At 37.8% G+C, this 22,053-nt stretch overlaps 1 protein-coding gene across 9 annotated transcripts in view; it reads right to left on the bottom strand.

Annotated features, from left to right (window-relative positions):
- foxp1b (forkhead box P1b) overlaps nucleotides 1-22,053 on the bottom strand; it is a 297,917-nt gene that overhangs the window by 20,326 nt on the left and 255,538 nt on the right. For all 9 annotated transcript variants that reach the window (XM_028022520.1, XM_028022525.1, XM_028022522.1 and 6 more), the window contains 3 exons: nucleotides 18,572-18,679; nucleotides 10,182-10,269; nucleotides 8,447-8,530 (listed from right to left, as the gene is read on the bottom strand). In XM_028022520.1, coding sequence (XP_027878321.1) covers nucleotides 8,447-8,530; nucleotides 10,182-10,269; nucleotides 18,572-18,679 — 280 coding nt within the window. The remainder of the gene's footprint in view (nucleotides 1-8,446; nucleotides 8,531-10,181; nucleotides 10,270-18,571; nucleotides 18,680-22,053) is intronic.

Raw genomic sequence — 22,053 nt, forward strand, 5'->3', positions numbered from 1 at the left:
CTCCGCACACGAAACACAGTTACACACAGTTAGTGACAAAAAACACTGTGTATACATAAGCTAAATTATGGAAAATCAGTTCATATATTAAATGTTTTTTAACCATTTTATTGGCGGTGTACAGACAGGAGGAGCATGCTCTCATAGAATGGCAGCCAGCGCAGTTAGCGAGAGATTGCGCAATCCCAGGCTCAGCTCGCTGCTGCTTCACCTGCTGCGTTTCCGAGCATTTGAATGGAAAAATGCGAAAATTCAATGATTATGAAGAAAAAATAATCAGAATTGGTTAAGCTAAATGAAAAATAGGTACTTTATAGTACAAACCACGGGGTGAAAATAGCAATATAAATTATTTTATCATTATATATTATTTTTCCATGATGAGGCAGATGAGGCAGAGCCTCACCTGATATATATATATACTGATATATATATATATATATATATATATATACACAGTACAGACCAAAAGTTTGGACACACCTTCTAATTCAATGAAGGTGAAAATAAATAGTCTTTATTTTCATGACTATTTATAGGGCAAGAAATCCCACTTATTAACCTGACAGGGCACACCTATGAAGTGAAAACCATTTCAGGTGACTACCTCTTGAAGCTCATCAAGAAAATGGTCCATGGGGTGTCTATGTTTATGTTGACAAACACTGCTGTGGAATTTCAGTTACAGTATAAAAAAATGCGACCCTCACACCAACTTTGACCATCAATAGAGCAGGTGTTTAGATAATAAACCACCGCAGTATTAAATTACCTAATAGCAGCTAATTTACCACTGCAATCACTTTTTAATAATCACAAAATAAACATCAAACCATAAAACATAATACTGTAACGGGGCTGAATGTTGTGTGCTTTGTGTCAGAAATGTTTGAGTGTTTGTCTATGAAACCAGATACATAGTGGCATTTACATTGGCAACGGGTATGTGCGCAGCGAGAGCCAGAAAAAAAGAATAAGGGTGGTTTTGAATTCTTCTTTAATTTTTCTGTGTTATTTTTCCCTTCGTTGTGTTGCACTGTACTAAATTAATAATACATACACCTGCAATAATACCCATTTTGGTGACAAAATTGTTCTACCACGGTACTTTAGCTCTTGATGGCATAGATAAGGAATATTCTTTTAGCCCTCCAGCGTTGTGCGCATATGCAAAATTTCCAGATGTAAACAACAACATGTTAATTTTGATTAATCACATAAATTTTCATGTGTTTTCATTCTAGGCACCAGGCTAATATGACCTAGTGTCACGCCAACAAGTTCAATGACAACAAGGGGGAACCAATGAGTCAGAACCCAGGGAGACAGAGACCAGTAAGGGTATAAATAAAAACAATTTTATTCCCACCGGGAGCACCAAAGGAATAAAAAGTAATGTTCTCTTTTGTTAAAAACTGTACAGTAAAATAGTCCCAAAACATCCTCAGTCCCAGGTACAATAGTTCTCCATCTTCAGCTAAAGGACTCTTGAAAAGCTGGAATCACTGCAGTTAGAATCACATAAAACACGTAAGAACACAATCTCTGCCATAGGCACATATATTTAGTAACGTAGTGGTTGTTTTTATAAATTGATTAGTGATTTTTATCAGTATATACAGTACAGACCAAAAGTTTGGACACACCTTTTAATTCAATGATATTCCTGTATTTTCATGACTATTGACATTGTAGATTCACACTGAAGGCATCAAAACTATGAATAACACATGTGGAAATATGCACTAAACAAAAAAGTGTAAAACAACTGAAAATACCCCTTATATTCTAGTTTCTTGAAAGTAGCAACCTTTTGCTGTGATTACTGCTTTGCACACACTCTGCATTTTCTTGAATATATATATATATGTATATATATATATATATATATATACAGTATATATTCTGCTGCTAATTGATATGCATTACTGGATTGGACAGCGCCTATTAGTCACTATGTGATGCATTGAGTTATGCCCAGAAAACCATTCTATCCCAATGCAGGACGAGTAGAAATCTATCACAAAAATATTAGTAGCACCATCTTTTATTATCAGATATACAGTATCTATTAAATGCGACTTAAAATCAAGCTGAGAAAACTGATGTTTGATACATAAATTCTCTGTGATACAAATCTATAAACAGTTTGGTTTCTGTTAATTATGTCAAGATGCAAGAAGGGGAAAATTTCTCTTATCTTGGTCAATGGTTTTATTTTAAATATGCTGTAGGAGCCGTAGTTTGATGACTGTTATAAATATCGGCATGATTTACAAACAAAGAAGGGAATTAGTTTGGTTTTTGTCACTTGTCTAACTTTTAGGAATTGCAACGGCTGCAGTGCGCCACAATAAAGCTGCAATAAAGTTGATAAACAGGTGAAGAACAAAGCTAGACAAAAACACTTCTATTCTGCTGTTTCTAGCTCTGTTGGCATTACCCTACATGCTGATCCATTGCCATGGCAACCGACAGACAACTCAACGAGCAGGTAGAGCAGAGATTAGATTCAAGCCTCTGAAGAGGAATCAACACCAAAAACAAACCTTTCCCACACAAAAAAAGTTTGTAAAAACACCAAAACAGAACATCAAATCCATTACATTATGTTGTCAGGCTTGATGTCTATATTGTGATTATTAATACATTTTTCACCTGAGCACAGCAGTGGTTGATTAGCTGATTTAAACACCTGCTCTACTGATGACTTGGTGTGTGGGTTGTCTTATTTTAGTACTAATGGAACCAAAATACACCGAACTGCGCAGCACATGTTACGGTTGCCAAAGTCAATAGCAGGCTAGCAACAGTTAGGTTGGCATAACTGACTCATTACTTACTTTTTCAATATTTTCTTTAAACTAAAACTTTTTTCTCACCTGTTAAATGTGAAACCCTTGAACCTTGTTATCTATGGCTGTCATAAGGTTGAATTAACCGCTAAACATTGAGTCCTTTTTTTCAGATTCTTTCCATGATTGTGGTATTTCCCGGACCAGCAATATTCCCGACTCAATGGACAACAATGGTGCATGTGTGGCACACAATAAGTCATGGAATGTCTAATCCAGTAATATATATCCATCCATATATATCAATGCTGCTGCCTCGCCTTCTGTCGTTGCAGCTTCTTGCCGCTACTTAGCAGTAGGTGTCAGGTTAAATTGCATTGCAGTCAATGTTGTCAGAAAAAAAGAGATTCATGCACTTAATGTCTGATTTGCCATAACTATTTCTTGAATTCATAGTTGCCAGCTGGGGTGGCAACAGGGGTGGTTAGGCTCTCAGTTGGGGTGGCAACTGCCACCCTCTGACAACCCCATTAGATCCGCCCCTGCTTCACACTTTACATTGCTAATCCCTAACCAGAACCAGAATCTTTTTCGATGACACGACATTAACACTGGCCTCCCAGGATTTAGACAAATTGCGACATCTTTGTTCTTAAAAGTATTTATCTGATTTTATTTCCTCCTGTCTCCAAAATTAGCGACAACTGTGTTCTGTGAATTCCCTCCTGCCCCCACCTTTTCATGTCAAAACCCTCAAGATGTTTATTTACATTCCGCAGATCGAACGTTGCCTTTTTTTTGGCAAGAGTCTGCTCAAATAATTTGGGATTTTGGCAGCTCTGCACACATGCAGGCAAATGGCAGCAGACAACATATTATTCTGGGGAGAAAAAAATATGAAGAAAATAAATTACTCTTGGGTTTGTGTGTTTCTGACACAATGCTATCAATAGAAGGAGGCTGTCATGTTGACTTCTCTTCCTGTGGATTAGCGGGCTTTGTTTCATGTTTCATCCATATTCCCTGGCCATAAACACAGAGAGCTCCAACAATAGGCCCGACAGGCTGGTAATAGCCTTGCCTTTGTTTGCCTTACCATTTGGGCTCACTCCAGTTTCCAGACAAAATGAGACTTCAAACTGAAATTAATTAAATGGTAATTGGTGATCTAATTATACTGGCTTTGACTCGCAAGCTGCTAAAGAAAATAAACAAAAAGTCCCTCCTTAATTATGTATGGCGAAAAAGGTCAGATTTCTGACAAAAATGCTTGGTGACACCCGCCCACTCACGCTGAGACAAAAACAAATACACACACAGAAACATGCATTGCTAATGTGGCACATTTAGTTTTCATCTTCTGCCCGCCCTTATCCAAATCTGATCCTGTTATAATTTATGAGCACGCTGTATTAGTTACATTTTGCAGGCAGAGCACAAATATATCCAGTTGCTGAGAGGAGTTGCTTCCTTATATTTTGGGGAAAACTAGGAAATCAGCTTTGACCATTACGTATAATAGGTTTTTTATGCCCTCAATTGTAGGTTGTCATCACACCTTTCTGTTTTAACAAACATATTAAAGCTTTAATTAATCTGTGTTACATGATACTTGGGCTGCGTAAACAAGCTGGTTCAAATCTGACCAGACAGAACCCAGAGTCACAGTTATTAAGACAAATTTTGCAAAAGAAATTTTTTCCTTTTTTGTTTTTAAATGGCTCCCTGGACTCAAATAAAAATTTTTTTTAATTTATGCTCTGCTACGGTGGCCATTTCCTTCATATGCAATTCTCATCTCCTTTCAGTATTCCATTGATTCCATTGAAGTGGATTCCACCAATCAGCAAACAGAAGGAGAAGTTGTGAAAGATGACTTCATACTTCCGAATATTGAACTATCATGAACTCTGTCTCGTTCGGATCTGCAATTCTCTCTCCACAGTGGAGGATTGCTGTTTACAGCACTGGCAATTTCCAGTTGACGTTAACTGTAGCAAAATTCAAAAGAAAATCCTGAGCTTTGCTTGCTTTTATTTATCTTTTTTTTTTTCCACTTTTTTCTCTGAAGAGTTTTTGCGGCACTAGTGGCTCGTATTTTTTTTATTTTTTTTGCGACAGTAGGCAGACAGGAAAGAGGGCGAGGAGAGCGGGGAAGACATGCGGGAAAGGTCGCCGGGACCGGGAGTCGAACCCGCAACGTCCGCGTCGACGACCAAGGCCTCCAAACGTGGGGCACACCAAAGGAGAAGCTGCAACAGCATGTACAAGAATGACTCATCTATATTCTTCAAAAGGGATCTATTTCAGGTCATCTCTGGAGATGATTTCACTCTGCATCCTATCTGTAGGTTCCTCTGATGCAGTCTCCTTCAAGCCTCAATGGGACCACCAACCTTGACCTGTGGAAGTCCTCCTCCACTCACCCAGCCAAACACAAGACACTTTCATCATCACAGCAGCTCAGAGCAGGCAGAGCTGCCCCAGAGAACAGGAGTCTATTTATTTGAATAATAAAGAGGAAAAAAAAAAAAAAAAAATCCCAGCTTGCCCCTCGAGAGCATTAATGCTGCGCTCTGACGCCCATTCTACCGGGGGCCCAGAGAGAGACGAGAGGTAGCAAACTTGAGATGCTATCTGCCACCCCAACCACTTTTTGTACACAAATGTCCCCCTGTGTCAGAGCCCTTGTTCGACGCCCCAATCTACACAATCGCACAGGTGCTGCTTAAACAGACAGCTTATTGTCAGTGAGAGTCCCCAGAGTGCTTACCGTCGACTAGGTGCATCAAAAGCGCGCGTGAGTGGTCTCTGGATGCCAATAGTCTCCTCACTGACTGTAAAAAAATGATCCAAATGGCACATGGACAAGACTCCTGCATGTTTATGTCCATTCGCGTGCATTTGTGAGCGGGACTTCACATCTATGCCCCGCAGTAAAATTATATCTGCTCATTTGGCTGGCTGAATGAACTGTCATATGAACTGAAATATGACAGTGAGGCTCCCCTTCCCCCATCTTAAATATGACAAAACAGAGCCAACACTTAAATGCCACATGCCCCTTAGCCCTGTAGGATAGGGATTGAGAAAAGAACCTTATGGTGGAAAATAAGAAGTAGAATGTTTGTAAAAATTTAGTTTTTTTGCTTCCTGAATGAAAATATTCTGGTTCCTTTTTCGTCATTTACATGTTTTACAAGTGTACATGTAGAGATGAAACTAAAACTAAATATTTTCAGGATTCTTTTTTTTCCTTAGAAGAAATTACTACAGTCTAGAACAGGGGTGCCCAAACTTTTTGAGACCAAGATCTACTTTCTCTCTCACCAGCCGACTGAGATCTACCACGACACAAAGATATAAAAATTGTAAATTGAAACTATGTTGACTTATTTTTATAGGCGAATATACATCAATTTAGCAGACATATTAAAGTGATAGAAAACCTAATCCAGTTTCTTCCTCAGTGAGATTCTGAAACTGGGAGGTTTCTCAGTCAGAAGCTGGTTGCAAATCTTGGACCAGCAGGTATCAATCAGTTATGGTAAATCTGCCATTTGGTTTGATGACCTCAATATGATAAATTTCAGACTGATAGGAGGAACCAAAGAGCACTGTTAAGTTAAAACCACATATTTTGAAGTTGGGATATTTTTCCTCCAACGGCAGATTCCAGAGGTGTCACCTCAAACCAGATGTTGGACTGGATTTTATTTCAATGTCATTTGTGAATGTCAGCTCTTCATTTTCAACAGCGGAGCTATACAGGTTGAAAAAGCTTGTCATTTTGGAGAAAGTCTCATCAGCATCAATATTTCCACTAAATAAGAGACAAAAATAAATATCATGTTTGATAGAGGAAAAGCCTCTCAGGCTCTGTGCTGAAAGCAAGATACCAGAGAACAGCAAATATATATTTTTTAATGTTAGACAATGTCATTTCATATAATTGTCATGGTAGGAGCCATTTGTTTGTTAAATATTTTAAGACATATATTTGTCCTATTTAATGCTTGTTGTGAATGAAGTATTCTCGCAAATGAATGAGGTAATTAGTCCAAGTTTATCGTTTATTGAATGTTCAGAAATTACAGCAGCTGTAATCCACCACAGCAAAGGTAAAAATAAGGTAAAATAATCAACTCAAAACCACCCATACCTTTTTACTTTCTCTCTCTCTTCCTCTCTCTCCCATCTCCCTCTCCCCATCTCCCTCTCTTTCTCTGTTTCTCTCTTAAGCACACCCATTGCTGTGGCAACCACCTGCGCCCTGCAAATTGGGCAAGCCACCCAGAGATTACATTAAAAACATAACATTCAGTCCGTTACGATATTAGGTTTTCAAGCTTGATATTTATAAACGCTCCCCTGAACACAGCGGTGGTTGATTAACTAAATTTAAACTTCTGCTGTGCTAGTCAGAGACTCAGTCTTTGAATTGCCTTTTTTTTTTATTTTGGTAATGGAATGCACAGAATTGCACCTTGTTGAAACAATAATTACTATGATTATTATTTTTGTTGGGTCATTTTGAACACATTTTGCTGATTTTTTTATTATTTAATAAAGTTACAAATGTTTTGGATCTTAGTGAATATTTTAGTAAGAGCGTCAGAAGAGGACGTGCTGGTCTCAGCCTCCTGGCGGCGTTCTGTTTGTCACCTCTTGCCGAGATCAACTCTAAACCTTGGACCGGTCGATCAACGTATTAAGCCCCCCTGATCTAGAACTAGTCTTTTCTGAACATGCTTTAACTGTGCCACTTTTTTATTGCTTTCAAAAAACAATGAGCTTTTCTATAAACACCCCATTTGTATTTATAAGAAATTTGATATAAATGCTAAACATACTCAACTTTTTACTTATTTTTGTTAACATTTTTTAACCCCACTGTAAAAACACTAACTCTTACTAAATCTTAGTAAAAATACTTACTAAGTATTTTTGGTCTAGTTCTAATGTATCTTAATATTCTGGAAAAAAACAAAACTAACAAGAAACGTTTCAGCAAAAATATAGGAACTTATTTTAAATGACAAATTTGTTAATATTAATTTAAAAAGTATATTGGCATATTTTTTTCACTTATAACAAAACATTTTTCCCATTTTACAAGTGAAATAATCTGCGAGTGAAACTAATACTTTTTTTTATTAATATTAAGGAACTATTGACTTAAAGCTCCTATATGTGGCTTAAAAGTTACTTGTAAGTTTGATTTGTCTTATTTCAAGTGTACTGAGATACCAGAAACTAGACTGAAAATACTTGGTAAGATTTTGATTTCACATGTTTTTGTTTTTCTAAAAACATAACATCTCTTCATTACTAATTTTTTCGGTGCCGTTTCTCAGTTTTTTTCCCTCTGTATTCTCAGGGAGGCAATATTTCTCTGGGGGTAGGTATTGAGACGGGGTTGGGGGTGTTATACTGCACATCCAGTTCATCACAGAGACACCAAATTGAATCTCAGATGTCAGCAGATGTGCTCCAAACTACATTTACTGCTTCCCTCAACAAACAGCTGTTTTTATTTAGCAGATAAATAAGAAGATGGAGGAAGGGATTAATGAATACATGTGTCCCAATTAAGACAAACAAAAGGAATGGGGAGTGGGAGGAGGATATATGACAGGGTTGCTGCTCACCGGCTGCAGGGTGGCTTTGGGCTCTGTGGACTTGACATGAAGATGCGTCATCATGGCTTGCAGACGCTCTTTGTCCTTTGCTAGCTATTAGAAGAAAAGACAAAAGCACAATGATTTTATAAACAAACACACACACATAAATCTTTAGATATAATTTTAAACTGCATCGTCTTTGACTTAAAATGCTTATTTGAGCTGTGAGTAAGACTCCATTACAAAATAAGGAGTTTTATTCTGATTCCTACTAAAAACCCAGGTCCCTTCTCCCTGTCTGAAAGTCAAAATAGTTTTAGCTGCCAGCTTAAATTATGGTGACAGGCTGCATGCGGAAGAAGCCTGTGTGTGGTAAAGCCTCACCGATCCCTTTTGGATAATGAACCAGCAGATGAGAAAAAACAAGATGTTGGCATGGTGAAAGGTATGAGCAACTGAAATATCATTGTTTTAGGTTAACTTCTTCTAAACCAGAACTGTTTTCTAACAATTGTCAGGCATTTTGGGGGCAATTATGTCACTGAAGTGTGAACCGTAAGTGAAAAAAGCCCCAAACGTCTAGAACACATCATTTGGTTTTAGGCTGTTGCACATGCTAAAACGTTCAACAAGGATTAGTAAGATTTTTAGTGAATGACTGTAAAAGTATTTCTGGATAGTCATTAAAATGATTGAAATTGTCATTTTGAACAAAACATGATCTTGTAAAAAGTAATGTCATGGTGATTGAAATCTGACAGCATTAGATACTTTATTTTAGTAACAAATTCCATTTGACCATTTTAAATACATTTGTGGGGTTTAGCCGAAAATGGTAAAGTTGATATATTAATATGGATTTTATTATGTCTAAATGTATCAGCTTAGTAAAACACAAGAACCTTTGCTATACGTGGAGTTGAGTCCCATTTGCTAGCATGCTGGGAAGTTGCTCACTAGTTAGATGAACTTTTTAACCTTTTTGGTTCTTGTTAACAACATGTTACTTGTTCCCATTCCATCTTTATGATACTTAAACAATATTTTTATTTCACCAATAGTGAAATGTTTATGTTTGTTTTATGTTAAGATGCTGTTAATCTAGAATTTCAAAACTAGAATTTCACTTATTCAAATGAGTTTCTTTTATCTGCTAAGCCTACATAATTTCTGATTCAAATATACATGAATACATGTATTCAGATTGTTACACCAGTTCTATCAATTCTCTGTTTTATAAGTGAAAGACGACATTAGAGAAACAATTATCTTTGTATGTATATTTGCATTGATTTTTATGGAAAATCAGCATTATATTAGATAAAAAAGTAATACTAAGAGCAGTAATAACTTTTTCGGTTGCTCTAACTCACTAATCAATGACTGTCTGTCCACACTATGCAGTTAAGTCATTTCACAAGTGTTATATTGTTGGTGCCAAACAGTTAAAGTCATAAATAACTTTAAAATCCTGTAAAATTTAAAATGCAGTTATCGTCTCTACTTAGCCCCAGGCTATTCATATATCTTTTCCTGGCTGTCATGCATACATAACACATTTTTAATGACTGGTTACTAGCAAATGCACAAAAGCATTTAATTCTACTGAACACCCCCACCTCCCCTTCCACCTCTCTCCTCTGCTGGTGACCCCACGGTTCGAGTCAGACAGACTGGTGGAGGGCGTTCGGCAGACACAGAGGAAGTGTCAGCAGGAGACAGAGCGTAAATATTTTGATTAAAACAAGAGACGTGACAATACCTGGAGCTCGAGTTGCTGGACGACCTGCATCTGCACCCGACACTGGGCCGTGCTCCTGTCGTCCAGGGCATGCTCATTGTTGAGATGCCTGGAAACCACAGAAAGAGAAGATGCATACAAAGATTAGATTTATTTTCATTTCTTTAAAGATTGTTTATTGTAGCTGAACAGAACATAATAATTCCAGCATCAAAATTCAATCATTTTCCAAATAATTCCTATCCAATCCTCGAGAGCTTGGTACAATTAAGCCCAAAACTATTTACACCCTTTTTAGGATAAAATTTTCTGTTTACTTTCTTATGTTCTCAAACAATGAAATAAAGGAGATGGCTTGTTTGTGCCACCAACAGTAAAACAACAGCGATGCTCTGCTACTTGCTTTATTTACTTTTTCTACTTCTTGTTCCACATGAACATCACTATCTTTCTGAAAAGAAAGGAAGCCTAAAAGACTCAAAATCATATTCTTACTAATAAGCAAAACTAAAGAGAAACCCAAACTAAGGATCCAGATCTTTAGATTTAACTACATTTTACTATAAACAAAGATTACACCGTTAGCAGATTTAGGCTAAAATTGATACATTTTAATTTGACCAAGAAATGATATTACATTTTTGCAGTGACCCAGTCAGAATCCACCCATCTGTGAGATGAGCTAAAAATTAGGGTGATGACAAAGAGGCCTTCCAAATCTGAAGACTTGGAGCTCACTATCAAAGAAATAATCTGAAATCCAGTGGAAACATGCAAAAAGATGCTATATCTGACAATAAAACAGCAATTTTTATTGTCAGATAAAAATTTATAAAAGTGTCAAAAGTGACACTCCTTTTGCCAAGGAGTGTCAATTTAGCCAAAATTGACATTCCTTACACATTGCTTTATTATCTTGAGAGATTGTAAAAAAAAAAAAAAAAAAACAATGTAAAAAGATGTCACTTAAAAAAAAAAAAATCTGTAACAAATTTAAAAAGAAAAATAAATCTGCCAGCTGTCTAAATAATTCTGGGTTTTAAGTGGAGATGTGCTATGTTAACATCTGTCAATATTTGCCTGTTTTCAAATAAATAAGAGTTCTATCATGTTCTCTCATGTGGCTTCAGTCCCATTGCTGGTCATTGGATCAATAAGGTAAGTGAGTGTGGAGCCCCTGTAATAACATTTATGTTAATAGCGTCACATATTACAGTGATTGCAAAATGTCTCCAGAACAAAGGAATACTTTTTTATGTGAAAGAATGACAGTCAATATTTCATGCTGATCATGCCTGCTCTCCCAGCTCACTGATAACAGGGAATGATTGAAGAATTTCAGGTTGGATTCCCTTTGCTAAATTATGAACCGGCACCCTAACGCCATGCCTTCCTGCCGCTGCTCCACTCTGCCTTGCTGTGTTGACTTTGCCACCCTTTTTTGCTGTTTGCATTGTTCATTTTTATCATCAGAATTAAGGGGAATTCAAATAGAGCCGGACCAAACTTAGAGGACAACAGGACGAGGAGATGGGGATCTGTCCCAGGCTTGAATTATGGATATAATTACGTGCAATTATTTTATTCAGGAAAGACGTTCTCTTTTCATGCACATTTATTACTAATCTAAAGTAGCTTGCTCGGGTAGGAGACGTCCTTTTTTTTTGATTTATATAAAATGGTGGAGATAAGGCTCATGAGTGAAGGAAATATGATTGGAGGAATTTTATCAGTTGCCGCATGAATTACTGTTTGAAAATGCTTATGCAGGGGCATTTCATTAATCATTTAATCATAATCCGAGCAGGATGTTTGAACTGATTTCACAAATACCCTTTCATTTCACTACTTCATTATGCTCGTTAATGGATCCAATATATTATATATATCATAAATTATATCACATCTGCAGTGACCATGTAGGTCACTGTCATCAGGCATGTCTGTGTGTGTGCAGGAAGATGGGAGAAAGGTGTTTTAGTTTTTATATGCATACACCGTTTCTGCTGTGTGAAATTAATTGTTGTTGCGAAAGACAAAATTAAAGAGGAATATATATATATATATATATATATATATATATATATATATATATATATATATATAAAAAAGCATGACTGAGAACCCTATTTGTCAAAATTAATAGAGACTTCTCTCTGGGCCTTCCATTTGTTTGAATCACATAAGAGCCAATTTAATTAAGTGGGTCAGAAAACGAAACCAGTAAACATTTCAGGACATCTTACTATATGTCAAAGAGGAAAATAATAGGTAAAGACATTTCAACTTCAATTTAACCAGCCCCCAGTCTGAATCATCAATGAAGAGGCTGGGGGACTTTGGCCTACGTGAGCAGCTTTGGAATCTCTCGGCTCGTACGAGACACGTGCCCCGCTTCTTTTCATCCTTTGTTACATTCCACTTTATTTCTTCTAATGACATGGAGAGTCACAGTGCATAATTAATAGGAAATGAAATATTCAAATGGCCCCTAATGCAGCCTTGAGAGGAGTGCATGGACACGGGGAGCAGAGGGGATGAGGGAGGGGTGACATCGAGGGAGGCTGTGAACATTGGCATGTGTCACTTTCTGGACTTCAAATGAAGCCACTTTTAAAAGCTCTCTGGCAGGATGACAGAGCCTAATGTAGATTGTCACAATAAAATAAGTTAACCAGATATTCACACAGCCTGACTTTTTTTCCCCTTCTCTCTCTATCTCTGAGTGAATTGCAGAGTGAATGGAGCTCGAGACGGGAGTGTCAGAGTGAGTGGATTTTGGGGTCTTTTTCTACATTTTCTGCAAGGTGTTTTGAACACATTTCTGTTACTTGATCTTAAGCTTAGTTTTGGTTGTTCCAGTCTGATCCGGTAGTTTTTTGGCTGTATTTCTTCTGCAAAAATAAACTGGAGAAAAAGTGAGGCTATAACTGTTGGAAGTCGGTTGGGGGATCAACTCGGTCTGCCTGGAGGCCTAGTGTGGAAAAAAAGTGAGTTAAAATATTTAGGCGTGTTTTTAGGTAATGAAACTGTTGTGCAAAAAGATTGGGAAAATGTATTGGATAATGTGAAGGGAAGACTTTTGAAATGGAAGTGGATTTTACCTAAAATGTCATATACATCTTGTCATTAATAATCTAGTTTCTGCCGTCATGTGGCACCGGCATGTGTTGATCCTCCAGTTTCTCTTTTATCAAATATTCAAAGGGTTCTGGTGGACGTTTTTTGGGATAAACTTCACTGGATTCCTCAAAGTATTCTCTTTCTGCTGAGAGAAGATGGTGGACAAGGCCTGGTCCATTTGGCCAGCAAAGATGCTGCTTTTCGTTTTCAGTTTATTCAGAAACTGCTCACAGGATCCACAGATCTGGTGTGGAGGAGTATATCATACTGCATTCTTTGAAGATTTGGTGGCATGGGTCTGGATTTGTCTCTCTTTCTGATGGACTCCAGCAAACTGAACCCTTTTCTTCTTCCAGCTTTTTATAAGAGTGTTTTCTCTGTGTGGGCTTTGCTGAGGAAGGAGAGGCAGTAGCAGGCTGAGACTCTGCACTGGCTCCTCCAGGAAACGGTGCTATTTGGGAGTTTGTTGGATTGCCCTGTTTGGGGAAGAACAATCTTATCCAGACTGCTCCACACTGCGAAAATCTATTGCTTTGGGAGGGAGGTAGAGCTGGCTGAACCTCAACTGGATGATCCTATTGAACTCGCTGCTTGTTTTTGAATAAAATCTTTTTGAATTGTTGGTCAGCTTTTGAGATACTGGAAACACAAGTTTTCAGTATCTATAGTGTTCCCTTTTGACTGATTATTATGAAAGTACTATGTTACCAAATCACCTGGACTCTTTTCCATCCATCAGACTGTTTCCTGGGATAAAGAACTGCTCTGGTCGTTTATTGAATTTGGTAGACAGTAAAGGAATCTCAATAGAAGGAGTTTCTGGAAAAATTATCTATAGACTGATTGTAAAAACTCTCAATCAAAACAAATTGAATCGATGCAGTGACAGTATGGAGAATTCATCTCTTGTTAACACCTGAAATCAAACCTGAATGGAAATCTTTATATAAGCCTCCTCTAATGAAAAAAACATGCAGATTTACAATGGACAATCCTTCTTGGTACTGTAGCTGTAAACTCTTTATTTTCTGTTATTAATCCTGCTGTGGAGGAAAAATGTCCATTCTATTGGACATCACACTGTTTCATTGTTTTTCTGACTGTGTTCATCTGTCATCTCTTTTTGTGGTTTTGAGAACGATCTCTAACAGATGTGTGGAAGCTTTCACTAACCATATATTTATTTGTGGTTTTAAATTTACATGCAGTGAAAGAGTAAATGTCAATTGATAAACTTTTATTAGATAGGCTAAAACGGCCATGTACATAAGCAGAAAGAGAGGTGGAGAAAGAGTTGAATATTGATATGGTTTCTTTATTTGTTAACATGGTGAAGTCTAGGCTATTGCTTGAATTTAATTTTTATAGATCAGTCTCAGACTTAGATACACTGTCACATCTGGAGTTATAGAGAAGTAATTTGTAGTGTGATAAAAGGAGAACTAATTTTTGGATGGATATTAATGTGATTTATTCTATGGTGTAGTATACTTTTTTGATTTTTGTTCTATTTTCTGTTACATAGGCTGTGATACGTACTTACTGAAAAATGAATTAAAAATCAAAAAATCTGTCTCTCTCCTCTCTCTCTCTCATTTGAGCCAGAGCGTTGGGTTTGAAGCCATCTCTGAAGAATGTTTTTATCTTCCTTACTGCTGACTGGCTGGGACTTAAATTACATGCACACAACTATACAGAGGTATTAGATTTTAAATGCATCAGAATTTCCTTTTTAAAATGTTTTTTAAAAGTTTTTGTTTTGATCTGGGTTTATTTAGATTTTTTTTCAAAGAGATGTTAGGCTGAAAAAGCTCAAAGGTTTTGAATTGGGAAAAGTGGTTCACATCACTAGAGGGCACTGTAGTGTTTCTCTGACCTCTAACTGGACGTTAAAGAAAAAAGGGGTCTTGACCTTCAACATAAACCCCACTGGGTTCAGATCCCCATCCCCTCCCACCTGGAACATAGAGGGCTGGGGGTGTGGACGGATTTAGAGCTTTCATTTTTATCAAGATAGTCAGCATAGGTATGTCATGTTTTTCTTCACAGATAAAACAAATACACATGCTGTTTAAAACAACATTCGGTTCCAGTGTTGGTTGTTGCTGTTGGCGTGCGCACTGAAATCTGCTCCACGTTAGGAGCTCCTCCTCATCTTTCCATCTCCACAGCGTTCCGCTGACTCTGCGCCGCCGCGGTCTCTCTCCGGTCGGACTTCCAACCTTGAGAGACTTCTGAAGCAGCATTAGAAAGTCTGATGTACTCCTTTTTATGTTTTTGATTTGGAATCCTTTTTTTTGTGTCAGAGGCCTGCAGAGGTGTCGGTTGCCAGGTTTCATGTGGAAGCGCTTAAGGTTTTGAGCGTTAACACCTTGGTGAGCCACTCATACTGCAGAACAAAGGCAGCTTTGTGGAGACTCTCCTCCCAAATGTTTTCTTAACATGTTCCAAGCAGTTTGAGCAGGCAACTAAAGTAAACAAGATGTTGCCATGATAAAAACACTTGTAAAAACAAGAGCTGAGTGCACTTAAGAGTTTTTTTTTCAGGCAGAGCTCTGCCGGGCACACCAACTTTAATTCTCCCTTAGTTCTATAAACAAAGGGTGAGGCAATGTCAGAATACAATAAATACTGATAGATTTAAACCGACACTCCCTGATTTTAAGTGTGCCTGTCTTTGTGGGAAAATATGAGCACATGCTTTAATAACTATGTATTGCAGGATGTTTATTAAATTAAAGTAAGAACACATAGCAGACAGATTTTTCCCTGAGACAGGAACTGAGGCGACTGTACATTCTGACGTGATAAGGAGGTTCAAAGAGGATTTATGAAAACGATTAAAAGAAGATTCAAGATGTTGAGGAAGTTCAAGCATTTTTTTTGCCACCCGAAAGAACTTTCTCTGTGAGCTGACAGTTTGTTTTTGGATAACAGAATCATGTCATGTTTTGCTTAAAGCGCAACTAATACCAGGTACAGCGAGCCATTGATCTGCTGCCACTGGTGCAGATGTTTTCACCCTGTGCCGTAACCATGGCACTGTTGTGTATTGGGTTACCAGGTTGATCAGTAAACCAGGAACTAATCAGGCATCTTAGGCTTGACAGAGTCGCACAACTCTGTTAAGCCTAACATCTACAGTACAGATTGCAAAGATGCTAACAGATTCGACTATAGCTCTGTGTGTACAAGTTTAGTGTATTTTTCGGGGGGATTATATGCAATATGCCAACACAAAGTGCTGTATAATTGCTTAAAGAAAGGATTAGTTATATAGGCAGGCATGTCATGTTAACAAATTAAGGACAATAAATTGTCCAGCAAATGTAATATGCGATAGTATGCAATAAACAACACTGTTTTTGTTTTGAGACCATTTTCAAGTACTACAATGGAAATGACATAATAATGCTTGTTGCTCTTCTCTCGAAGAAGGATCAACATTTCTAACAAACATTTAACTCTGGCAATAGAAGACATTTTAAATATCCAAAATAAATAAAGCAAAAACACCAGAAATAATAAATAAAATAGAAACTCTGTAAATAAAATTGACTTTCAAAAAAGGGACTAGTTGAGACCAATATACCGGACTGAATCAATGACTTTCTCTCTTTAGTAGAAAGCGAGACACGAGAAAAACAATCACACAAACAGTCATAAATTAAATTGTTTTAATTTAAGCATATTGAGAGTGCAGTGAGAATGACTTTGTGAACAAGGAATTATGTGGTGTGTGCGTTTACATCTCACATGCTGCCTAGCGCATGTCTCTGTGTCTTGATAAAAGTTTATGTATGTGTTTCCGGTTAGACAGTGCGTTAGTGAGCTGGTGGTTCAGCCAGTGGAGGAGTTTCGCGTTCACCTTGTAGTCCTTCAGCACACTGGTTTTTATTGTTTTATCATTAGTTTTGTCATTTTTGCAGCAACACGATGCATCAAAAGGCATCATATCAAATGCTTTGTGTACTTACAGTCAGGTAGAGTTGCGGCACGTGGAGATCACACAAAAAAGCTCGAGCAACCTAAACAGTCTCCGTGGCCCTTATTAAAAACTCAACAGACACAAATTGGAAGAGCTACTAAAACCATATAAATTAAATCTCTCCATTTGTCCCTCTGTATCTGGCAGAGGTGTACAGTACAGTACAGATTTAGCTCATCATGCAGGGCAAGTCCAGGGTTGTGAGGCCTTGAGCAGAATTTGATGTACAGTATGAGCCCCTTTTGCTGCTAAGAGCATCAGCACCACCAACAGCATTTCACCATGGATTTAGTGAAATCTGAGACATGGGGGCGTTGTTTAATTGGCCAATCTTAAAAGCAATCAGTAATAACTGTAATTTGCTGAGATGTATTTGTGAGCAAACAGAGCTCAAACTCAAAAGTTAATCTGACAGCGTAAAATGGTTGCAATGGTAACAAAACAATCCAACTATGAAGATTGTTTTTTGAACTTTTACAAAGCAAACTTGCCAGCTCCTTAAAATCTTAAATTTTAATGTTAAACCATTTAAAATCTTTTAATTTAACTATGCTGAAACAGCATAGATAACAGCATTGATATTCTCATTAAACAAATGTTACATTTCCATATCTGTGGTCCGTGTTTAAATTGTATTTTTTTGATTTGTTGTTTAAAAGACTCTATAGTTGTGGGTTTAAGTATTGTCTGCAATATATTCCAGTAGCATAATTATCCAGTAATATTTTTACATTTCCTGTCAACTTAACATCTTCTAATACAAAGACAATGCGGCCCACTTCTGGACCGCCTCAGCGCCAGGACCTGCTAAGCCCCAGGCAAACCCTGGTTTGGTATTGATTTTGTGAAAAAAAAACAAAAAAAAAACCCAGAAAGAAACCTTAAGGCACAGATGGAAGGCAGGAGATTCATGAGCCAAACAAAGGGCAAACTAAAAGAAAAATTTGGAAAGCACTCCCTCTGACCGGTGACAAGGGCAAACAGGCAGGGCTCCCTGAGCGCGAGCTGCCACAGATAAACATCCCACCGTTGTTTGTTTGGGAAAAATGGCCCCTGGTCACCATGGGAACTGCACTTATCACAGGAATTAGAGGCCCATGCAGTTCCGAGAAGGAGTCCCCACTGCATTGCCCTTTTCAAGAGCAGGCTAACACAGACTGAGGAATAACAACCGGCTGCACCTGCAGTGCATCTGCGTAGCCAGGGGTCACAAAACATGTAATCGACCCCCCCACACCCTGAAAAAAAGACAAACAAACTGAGACAGAAAACATACCTCTGACCGCGGCGCTTTACTTACTTGAGGAATGACTGGAAATCATCAAAAACAGCCTCGCACCCGGGCCACTTGCAGACGCCATGGCCGTAGAGAGGGTGACTGTGGGCGGATGGCTCCTCCAGCACCGACCTGCAAGACAGAAACTTCTGATTGAAAAAAAAAGGAAAACAATCTCAATTTCTTTTCACTCAGAAGTTGAGAAAAAAAAAGACAAAATGTCAAAGATGACAGTTTCTGTTGTTAATCCAAATCTTCTCTGTGTGTACTCTGTCTTGTTTTCACAGAAAAAGAATTGACTTCTACTTCATCTGTGAACTTTGGCCTTTGCCAGAATCAGCTTACCTGTGCGATCATTACTCTTCCCTGCTTTAAAACAGGGTGACACTCATTGTGTGAGCCTGACCGGATCAATACATAGTGATTTAGAATCACTGAACCACATTGCAATTCTCTTTAATCGGGACGGTCTTTTCCCTGCTGTGTCACATCCAAGAGCCCCCCCACCTGGCGGAGGCCTGAGACACAATCCGGACCCTTCCACAAGGCAGGGAAGATGTAAACATCTCCACCTGGCACCAATTTATCTCCCGACCCATGACACCTGGGGGGGCTGACAAGAATAGGTCTACTGGGATAGATTGGTACTATCAGTCTAAATAGCGGGAATGTCGCTGAAAAACAAACATTACAACATCTACCATATGGCGCAGAGGTGTGGAACCACAGCTAACCACGATCAGAACTGAGGAGAGGCAGCGGTGTCTGCTAGAAAGGGGGGACAGGCGGCCATATGGACACAAGACACACAACTTTCAAATACAAGAGCCTGGGGGACTGGCCTACATTGCTGCCACCTGTGCTTCTGGTGGATGGCAAGTGAGCCAGAAGCACACTGCTGCTGCTTCTTCTCCAGCATGAGCCAGTGCTTTAAGACAGAAGGACAAGATAAGGAGATTCATGGCACAACAAACTGTTGTGTTCCCCACATGAGAATAACCCTACCTCATTGATATGCATGTATTCAATAAGAAATAATGCCCAATTTGTGCTGAACCACTTTGGTGGATTAGCTTTTGGAACATGATTCATGTGGCATGGTTTAAAAAAAAAAAGATCTAAAAACAAATCGGCAGATAAAATAAAAGTGGAAAGATTTGCTTATTTGGCGGGATTAAACAAGCATTTAAATTAAAGCATCATTTGGGTCAGTGTTCGCAAAGCTGTACGTCAAGGAGGAAATTTTAGAGGTCAGCTCAGGTTTCCTTGGGTTATAATTACTTACTTAAGAGTTCACATTGTTCATTACATGCAATAATTGTGTAGCAATTAGGAAGCAGTCGAGCATTCATAAACCCGGTTAGTGAAATTTTTTTCACCCTCTTTCAAAAATCTGATTTTCTTTATTCAATTATGAATTATGCATTCACATTAAGACCTCTGTCTTGATACAGCTGATAAATAGATGGCAGACAACCAATTATAATGAGTTTTTAACAAGGAAATGTGCGGCCTGGTGCAGGTGATGCTGTTTTTAATTTAAAAAGATCAATTATTTTTCCATTCTTTGAGAGAGAGGCTTGTTGGTTAATTCTGTATTAACAAAATATTAAAATGCAAAGTGTGCAAGGAATCAGAGAGCACAAAGTGCTGTGATTGGCTGGTGGCAGAAGAGACTTTTTGAACTGCGGCTGCCTAAACAATGATAAGATGCCAGAATTTATATGAAATGAGCTACTGTACATTACTGTAATCGGAGAAGAGTGCAAGCGTACACAGGGGCTCCAGTCATTACAATCCAACCAGAAGAAAGACATAATTAACCGCTGTTTTTTCAGGGTTTTGTAGTTGACCTGTGGTAGCAACATCACAGATCAACTACAACAGGTTGATATTAATAGTGCTCAAACCGACGTACCAATTAAAAATGTAACGCTTGTGAAGAACATTCATCTTGAAAATGTGTTCACTCAAGTCAAGTTTTAATACTACAATGTTTCACAAATCAGAAAACAACAAAACGCTGAGGTAGCTTCTGATTCCATAGACAAGGATGTTTTACTGTTTTCTTGTTACACTTCAATGTTTTTAATACTTAAGTCTTCTCAAATATCTAAATGTGAAGTTTGTGAGCTTTACCTTTAATCTGTTTGGAAAGATGAAGAAAGATGAAGAATGTTTCTATTCATTGTGTTTCGAATAGAAACAGAAGGCTTGACAAACAGTGGCAGTTTGTGTCTGTTTCAAACTGCCACTGACATCTAAGAACTATTCTTAATTTAGTTCCTACATTAAGAATAGTTCCATTGTTAATGTAGGAACTATGGTTTTGGTGGTACAGAATCAGATTAAATCAGGGTTTTCAACTAAATTGGAGCACTTTTGAAATGTTAAATACTGAGCATTTATTTTTATGTTCTTAGCAGGAGACTCAAAAATCAAACTAATGTTAAAGTTAATCTGAAAGGTGGCAAATAAAAATTTAGTGTTGTTATTTAAATTTTTATTAATTTACTTATATAGCTTATACAGCCCAATACATTGAGTTCATGAGAAAGTTTAAACAAAGTTTTAGAGAAAACTTATTTGGCTTTCCAAAACAGAGTAAAGGTTTTACAGAGTCCAAGTTTGATTAGTCTAAGTAAGGTGGACTACCCTGTAGTAACGAAAACGAACACCTGTTAGCTATTAAAATAGGTAGTTATAAGCATTTTTAAAAGTGCTGTGAAGTATTTCACTACTTCAGCTATTTACCGGAGGCGGCAGACCCTAACCCCGAGAATATTGGAAGTCCACTGTAAATTTGGTTTTGAGCTAGAGTGTTAAAAAATAGCACTTTTTTGTACCAAAAAATGCTGCCACACAAACAATTCAAAAGAAGTGGAGGTTTTTCCAAAAGGCTTTGCTAACTACACAACAGGGCAACTCAAAGACATTCCTCTCTTACTTCAAAATAAGACTCTGAAACTTAGAAATTACATTAAAGAAAACTATCAAATTTCAATGTTTACTTTTTTACACCTTTGCTTAAAACAATGATGAAGGGAAAGTTAAAGGAAGAGTTACCACATGGAACAGAGTGTCAGACTGACTAGATGACCCTCCATTAGACCAGACTTTGTTTTGACGAGAAACATTTCAACATTTCAATATTGCAGGAACTCATTACACCCTCATTACAGGTAATTGTTTTTCCCCAAATTCTGTTCATTTCTCTTTTTTCCTCCAAATGTTGAAATTCAATCAATTTCCACACCATGAAACATTAAATAGTAATCCTCTATTCTCTTATTTTAAAGCATCTTTGTTCAAAAATACTCTAATGACAACAGAAGTGAGGTTTAAACTTTCATTGCCTTCAGCTTCCTTTAGAGGACCAGGATGTCCACATAGATGCTGACAAGGTGCAAAAGCTTCCAGGGGGAAAGAAGAGGATGTACTAAGACAATTCCGACAGCTGGAGGCCAGTTGTTTTCATGCCCACTTACTTTGAATGGACAATTTGG

This window comes from Xiphophorus couchianus, chromosome 7 (genome assembly GCF_001444195.1).
Source record: "Xiphophorus couchianus chromosome 7, X_couchianus-1.0, whole genome shotgun sequence".
NCBI classification, from domain to species: domain Eukaryota; kingdom Metazoa; phylum Chordata; class Actinopteri; order Cyprinodontiformes; family Poeciliidae; genus Xiphophorus; species Xiphophorus couchianus.